General features: G+C 42.5%; 1 protein-coding gene across 1 annotated transcript; it reads right to left on the bottom strand.

Moving 5' to 3' along the window:
• Positions 1-542: 542 nt before the first annotated feature.
• LOC129820799 (ubiquitin-conjugating enzyme E2 A-like) lies at positions 543-4,140 on the bottom strand. Its single transcript, XM_055877771.1, has 6 exons — positions 3,801-4,140; positions 3,059-3,139; positions 2,092-2,117; positions 1,764-1,853; positions 1,569-1,657; positions 543-1,364 (listed from the first exon to the last, which is right to left on the bottom strand). Exons 1-6 carry the CDS (start codon positions 3,842-3,844, stop codon positions 1,236-1,238), a joined length of 459 nt encoding a protein of 152 aa, XP_055733746.1. The 5' UTR covers positions 3,845-4,140; the 3' UTR covers positions 543-1,235.
• Between the last annotated feature and the right edge of the window lie 3,842 nt (positions 4,141-7,982).

Genomic DNA, 7,982 nt, shown 5'->3' with positions numbered 1-7,982 from the left:
TGCCCTAGCTAAATGCATTGTAGATGATTAAGTTGGATTGTTGAGTGCGTGACATCAAATCCCCTTGGCAACGGGCCTGTGTTCGTGAGGACTTTCACTTGACACCGGTAAGGTGAATTAAATGTATCTAGTCCAACGGTAGTATTAAATCAAATGTATTAATGTAAGCCCATTTTACATCAGATGTCAAAATGCTATATAGAAACCTAGCCTAAAACCCCAAACATCCTTACCAAGGGGTTCTGCAAATGACATCTCCACCTCTTGAATGGCAGTATGCAAAGAACAGAGCAACAACTCATGTGTACACAATCACTCCATGCGGTTCTGCAATTGTCTTTAGATGTGTAGAGTTCTCGTTAAGGTTTGCTTCAATATTGTGTGTTGAATGAGGTTAACAGATGCATGAACTTTGAAGCTAGTTTCACAGATCGCTGATATCACATTATTTGCCACAAAGCTAAATAGAGTGGATTGATGTTTACTGTAGGGAGCACAAGGTTTACTGTCGGTGTCCAAGAGAAACAGTACTACGGTCAAAGTAAAGGTAGTTTTGCCTTTATTTACAAGTGCTGGAAAAAAATGACATGAACAACCAGTGCAAAATCTGTACATAAATCCAGATGTATGTTTTCCTATATACATTGAGGGTACTGAACAACATGAATGCACTCACTGTCATGCATGTAACAGAGCTCACAACACAGCAAAGACATGGGTTAAGCTTGTGGGTCTGATTCTCAATCAGGGTGTTTAGGATGAACACGGGCAGCAATTGTCCAAAGAAAGGTAGAGCTTGATAGCTCAGATGCTGCTTTGTAAAATTAGCTTGATAAAGTAAGGGGAGCACACCAAAGAAGGAACCTACAAGCTAGGTTATCATAATTGATATTTCTTCCAAACATTAAACAAATCAGTCCAACTCATTTGTTTCAGTGAAGGGATGAGGCAAGGTAATTGACATCCAAAAATGGTCTTCAATTGAAGAGCGTGGTGGCAAAGGCAAGATTCAGCACATACGTCCCGATAGGCCAAAATGAGAGGGGGAAAAAACAAAAATAAAATAAAACAATCACTCCAAGCGTGTCAGAAAAAAAAGAGGTTTTACAAGGGAAGGCAGAGGTAAAGTGCATAAAAGCTTAAAAATTAAAACTAAATTAAGATGTACTCCACTAGAACTTGAGTCACACAGCTCAGTGCTGGGGACAGAGGAGAACAGAAGGGAGAGGGTCTGGTCAACTGTCCCTCCAGCTTTGTTCTACAATGGCCGACACACGCTTCTCGTACTCCCTCTTGTTTTCCTGGTAAAGCTGGGCCGCCTGACTGTTGGCCGGACTGTTGGGGTTTGGTTCGTCTAGCAGGGACTGGAAGGAGGGAAGGGAGAGAGGGGTGATAGGCCAACAGTGTAGATGAGACAAGCATTCTACAGCACAGGGAGTGTGGCATAACAGTGGGAATATGCACCATGAATTATGGCACTTCAGTATGGGAAGTCTAAGGTCTGTTGTGGCTTATCTCTGCTCTGTCGCAGTAGGACTAAATGTTGACAGGAGGATGCATTTGTCTACCTGGATTGAGGTAAGAATGGATGATACGTCATAGGTTGGACTCCATCGATTCTGTAGAATGTCCAGACATATACTCCCATCTGCATACACTGTAAATAAAATGGAAGGGTAAAAATAGTGTTAATCTTTGTAGGCAATACAAATATAATACATTCATTATCAGAATGTTTTGCTACTTTCGTTGTGACAACATACCATTTGGATGAAACATCTTTGACACAAATCGCACTGTGGGGGGTTTGTTGGGGTATTCTTCTGTGAACTCAACAGTGAGCTTAAATGTGCCTGGAACATATAAAAGATGGAGGGAAAATATTAATTAGAACCACGGCTAATATCACGCAACCAAGAATGTTAGAAAACATGTTTTTGCAATTACAGCTGTTGCATTATCTGCAATACCGCCATTAAATAAAACAGGGAGTTGATGATTGGCTGCTCTAGCCTACTTCATGTGGAATTTATCAAATCAACAATTATGTCATGCAAACACAAAGAATGGGGTGTACAGTGCTGTACTCACCATCCTCAAAAGGTGTCCCTTCTGGGCTGTAAAGGGAAATAAATACATTGAAAGTGTGTGTGTGTGCATGAAATATTCATGTGTCAGTTCCCCATAAATAAGTTATATGGATGAAGAAGGAACATTACAATGAGCAGATAATTCACTTGAAATTGTTGGTATCATTGGCCTAAAAAGGTCTTGACATGACCTGGCTCTCACAGAATGACCAATAACTAGCAAAGGCTGTTTCAGAACCCAAACTCGGCAATATTTGCTGATTGAGCATGGTGTTACATAGTCCTTTACCATGACTCTCACCCAGTTCCATGATATTACACAAGAGTCATTGGAAGAAGGCGTCTTCTGTACAGGGGAGTTGTTAGGAGCCCTGGCGCTAGGTCTGAACATTAACATGCATCACTTGCGGTACCGTTTTGGGAGCATAAGGACTATCTTTCATATCGGCGAGAAAAACACAAATAGATACACACTTTTATAGGGTTAGAGTTCCCACACCGCCATAGCTCCATGTTAGAGCCTGTGTTTACTTAAGACAGAGCGACAACTTGTGGTATTTAGCATGCGCGGACACCTGTGTATAACGAAAGGCCGCCAGAAACGTATTGTCACTGAAAAATACTGTCGGCTACAACTGTGATAAAGCCGGTGAAAACAGTATGGTTTTTTTTTTTACATTTGTGTTAATACTTGTGATATAAAAGTAAAGGGCTTTATATTTCTTGAACCGTGTCGCAGTTGTGAATCGATTCACGTTTAAAAATTGAGTAGTTGGCTGTTTTCTCTGCCAGTCTACTGTTACCTCTGAAATGAACACAAGGTCCTTGGATCTTAAGGAGTAAAGGTAACGCTAGGCTCCTTCTGAGTAGATCTTTTGCTAGGTGTTAATGTAATATTTGTACTGAACATATGTGACAGAGAACAGTCTGAATGTGCACATCGGACCGGTTGCGCTTTACCGTCTTACCCGAATATGACTGCATTCCACACCATGATGTTGTTTTCGGAAGGGGCACCACTGACGCCAGCCGGAGGGTCTTCTTGTAGCCTATGGGGGTCCGAGGAAAAAAATCAACTTCCACGTTTCAAATTACTTGCTACCTAACTTAAGCACTTGTTAGCCCTATTTTCAAACTGATATCTGTAGTATATTGCAAGTCGACACATTACTGAATCAGTGTACTCTTAACTTACTTGCAATATTATCAAACAATGCAGAACCCCTAGATTAGTGTTTAGCTAAAAGTCAGGCGTATTCATAAACGTTATGCATGATTTGATATGAAGTTCAAGGATGACGCAAAAATATCCCTCGAAATATTAAACACAACCTGAGTAATTTTATGACGTCTAGTTAATTTAACTTAGTTTCGTTTGCGAGTTAACTATGGTGACTCGCCTTGGAGAGAGCGAGTTGTTTTCTTAGCTAGCCAAGTAACGTTAGCTGGCTAGTCAAGTCTTGTAAGCAAGCTAGCTTGCTGACGAAATAAGTCGCTAATGTTTTAGGATCGACTTTAGCCGCAGACTGTTGTGTAAAGCATCCGCAATTTTCAAAGGCAACATAGCAAATTTGTTCAACTAAATAAAACCCAAAATATCAAATAGACGGCTGGATGACTTGGTCGCGTTAGCTAGCTAGCCAAGTACCCTTAGCTGACAAGCTAGCTTCAGGCATATCATTAACCACCCGTGAAAAATGTTCAACTCACCGCTTAAAATCTCTCATCAGTCGTCTTCTTGCAGGAGTAGACATCGAAAACTAAATATATATAAAGGTAATACAAATAAATGTACTGTTTTGTTTACACTCAATTTCTTTATAATATAGCTAACTGGTTAATGTTGTGTTTACAACAACATTCAGTTCCTTTTTCGCTGTCGCTTCTGAAATCCTATCCTCCTACCCTAGCCGCTAGTGCGTGGTTTATTAGGCGATACCACTTCAGCAAATAGGCGACGTATCTTGTGTATTCTTCTTAAGTAAAACGATACATTAGATAATTTAGCTTTTAATGTATTTTTCCTTGAATGTGTTACTTCTTCCTTAAGTGTGTTAATTGAATGGCGTATGATGTATCAAAAAACAATGATTAATACGTGTCCAATTACATAGTCTCACCCTATTTTTCTTTTTTTCCCTTTGGCTTTGAGATCGTGTTTGACGGGGGGCGTGGTTACAATGACGTGGTGTTTGTATAGTGAGGTCAATAAATGTCTAGCGATCAAGGTCGGCCAGGCCTGGGCGACAGCTGACAAACGGGTGTTCTCACACGTGAACAGTGAGCGGTATATGGAGAGATCAGTCGTCTTCTTTCCGGAGTAGACATCGTAAACCAAATATATAAAGGTATTACAAATAAATGTACTGTTTTGTTCCAGGCTGTATCACAACCGGCCGTGATTGGGAGTCCCATAGGGCGGCGCACAATTGGCCTAGCGTCGCCCGGGTTTGTTCTTATTAACTGACTTGCCTAGTTAAATTTATAAACAAGTTAGTGCTTGGCAAAGGAGTAAATCACTTTATACACCCAGCTATTAGGTAGCAGTTCAGTACAACATATTATAGCTGCCTGCATATTGTTGCATTCTGTTATGCAATCTTACCTGTATTCTTTCTATCCTGTGGTGTGTGATTATAAGTTCTGAACATGTCAGGAGAATCATACCAGTACCAAGGGAATTATACTGAACAAAATAAATGCAACATGCAACAATATCCATCTTTTGTCACAAAAAAAAGGGGGCGTGGATCAGAAAACCAGTCAGTACCTGATGTGACCACCATTTGCCTCATGTAGCGCGAAACATCTCCTTTGCATCGAGTTGGTCAGGCTGTTGATTGTGCCCTATGGAATGTTGTCCCACTCATCTTCAATGGCCGTGCGAAGTTGTTGTACAAGTAGATCCAGAGCACCCCCCCCCCCCCACACACACACACACACACACACACACAAAAAAAATAATTACAATCCAGAAGGTGCTCAATGGGTGACATGCCTGGTGAGTTTGCAGGCCATGGAAGAACTGGGACATTTTCAGCTTCCAGGAATTGTGTACAGATCCTTGCGGCATGGGGGCGTACATTACCTTGCTAAAACATGAGATGATGGCGGTCGATGAATGGCACGACAATAGGACTCAGGGTCTCGTCACAGTATCTTTGTGCATTCAAAATGCCATCGATAAAATACAATTGTGTTTATTGTCTGTAGCTTATGCCTGCCCATACCATAACCCCACGCCACCATGGGGCACTCTGTTCACAACATTGACATCAGAAAACCGCTCGCCCGCACAACGCCATACACATGGTCTGAGGTTGTGTCCCGGTTGGACGTACTGCCAAATTCTCTACAACAAGTTGGTGGCTTATGTTAGTGAAATGAAAATTCAATTCTCTGGCAACAGCTCTGGTGGACCTTCCTGCAGTCAGCATGCCATTTGCATGCACCATCAAAACTTGAGACATCTGTGTCATTGTGTTGTGACAAAACTGCACATTTTAGTGGCCTTTTATTGTCCCCAGCACAAGGTGCAGCTGTGTAATGATCATACTTCCTAAAGATTGGAACACGGCCGCGGTCATCCACCCCCCCTCTTCAAAGGGGGAGACACTCTAGACCCAAACTGTTACAGACCTATATCCATCCTGCCCTGCCTTTCTAAAGTCTCCGAAAGCCAAGTGAACAAACAGATCACCGACCATTTAGAATCCCACCGTACCTACTCCGCTATGCAATCTGGTTTTCAAGCTGGTCACGGGTGCACCTCAGCCACGCTCAAGGTCCTAAACAATATCATAACCGCCATCGATAAAAGACAGTACTGTGCAGCCATCTTCATCGACCTGGCCAAGGCTTTCGACTCTGTCAATCACCACATTCTTATCGGCAGACTCAACAGCCTTGGTTTCTCTAATGACTGCCTCACCTGGTTCACCAACTACTTTTCTGACAGAGTTCAGTGTGTCAAATCGGAGGGCCTGTTGTCCGGACCTCTGGCAATCTCTATGGGGGTGCCACAGGGTTCAATTCTCGGGCCGACTCTTTTCCCGTATATATCAATGATGTCGCTCTTGCTGCGGGTGATTCTTTGATCCATCTCTACGCAGACAACACCATTCTGTATACATCTGGCCCTTCTTTGGACACTGTGTTAACAAACCTCCAAACGAGCTTCAACGCCATACAACACTCCTTCCGTGGCCTCCAACTGCTCTTAAATGCTAGTAAAACGAAATGCATGCTATTCAACCGATCGCTGCTCGCACCTACCCACCTGTCCATCACTACTCTGGACGGTTCTGACTTAGAATATGTGGACAACTACAAATACCTAGGTGTCTGGTTAGACTGTAAACTCTCCTTCCACACTCACATTAAGCATCTCCAATCCAAAGATAAATCTAGAATCGGCTTCCTATTTCGCAATAAAGCCTCCTTCACTCATGCTGCCAAACATACCCTCGTAAAACTGACTATCCTAACGATCCTCGACTTCGGCGATGTCATTTACAAAATAGCCTCCAACACTCTACTCAGCAAATTGGATGCAGTCTATCACAGTGCCATCCGTTTTGTCACCAAAGCCCCATATACTACCCACTACTGCGACCTGTATGCTCTCGTTGGCTGGTCCTCGCTACATATTCGTTGCCAAACCCACTGGCTCCAGGTCATCTATAAGTCCTTGCTAGGTAAAGCTCCACCTTATCTCAGCTCACTGGGCACCATAGCAACACCCACCTGTAGCACACGCTCCAGCAGGTATATTTCACTGGTCACCATAGCAACACCCACCTGTAACACATGCTCCAGCAGGTATATTTCACTGGTCATCCCCAAAGCCAACATCTACTTTGACCTCCTCTTTCCAGCTCACTGCTGCCAATGATAGGAACGAATTGCAAAAATAACTTAAGTTGGAGACATATCTCCCTCACTAACTTTAAGCGTCAGCTGTCAGAGCAGCTTACAGATCGCTGCAGCTGTACACAGCCCATCTGTAAATAGCCCATCCAACCAACTACCTACCTCATCCCCATATTTGTTTTGTTTTTCTGCTCTTTTGCACACCAGTATTTCTACCTGCACATCCTCATCTGCACATATCACTCCACTGTAAATTGCTAAATTGTAATTACTTCGCCACTATTGGCCTTTTTATTGCCTTACCGCCTTCATTTGCACACACTGTATACAGATTTTTCTATTGTATTATTGACTGTACGATTGTTTATCCCATGTGTAACTGTTGTTTTTGTCGCACTGCTTTGCTTTATCTTGGCCAGGTCGCATTTGTAAATGAGAACTTATTCTCAACTGGCCTACCTGGTTAAATAAAAATGTTTAATAAATAAATAAAAATGCTGTTTAATCAGCTTCTTGATATGCCACACCTGTCAAGTGGAAGGATTATCTTGGCAAAGGATAATCACTAGCAGGGATGTAAACACGTTTTTGTGCCTATGGAACATTTCTGGGATCTTTTATTTCATCTCATGAAACATGGGACCAACACTTTACAACACTGTTTATTTACCAAACACGGTTTATATTTTGGTTCAGTGTACCAATAAAAGAGAAGTCGATTTGTCCCATTGTCCACGGAGGCCTAGACCACATTGCGGATGTCAGCCAGGACACACATGCACGGGGACAGAGCATAAATCCATTGTCTGCAGTGTTCCCGTGCAGTTGCCAGGCACCTGGGTGGTCAAATGGTGTTGAATAACACTTACTATGCAACACAGGGACTTGTTGCAGTAAGTACAACTCAAACCCATGATTTAACAAATGAGTCATGTCATATGCAATCCAACAGAGGGTCCAGAGCACCCAGGGTCACTTCACTCAGTACAAAAAGTACATTGAAATGCCAATCCCATGTGT

The sequence above is a fragment of the Salvelinus fontinalis genome, chromosome 23, assembly GCF_029448725.1.
Source record: "Salvelinus fontinalis isolate EN_2023a chromosome 23, ASM2944872v1, whole genome shotgun sequence".
Lineage (NCBI taxonomy): Eukaryota > Metazoa > Chordata > Actinopteri > Salmoniformes > Salmonidae > Salvelinus > Salvelinus fontinalis.
Note: the sequence above shows the minus strand (reverse complement) of the source record. Positions and strands in the feature narration are given on the sequence as shown.

What these genes read in the sequence shown, in the direction of transcription:
- LOC129820799 (XM_055877771.1), bottom strand. Translation starts at nt 3,844, where the DNA reads ATGTCTACTCCTGCAAGAAGACGACTGATGAGAGATTTTAAGCG. An exon ending in CTGATGAGAGATTTTAAGCG is followed by an intron (nt 3,140 to 3,800) that starts GTGAGTTGAACA and finishes GGACCCCCATAG; the next exon opens with GCTACAAGAAGACCCTCCGG. An exon ending in TGGAATGCAGTCATATTCGG is followed by an intron (nt 2,118 to 3,058) that starts GTAAGACGGTAA and finishes TTCCCTTTACAG; the next exon opens with CCCAGAAGGGACACCTTTTG.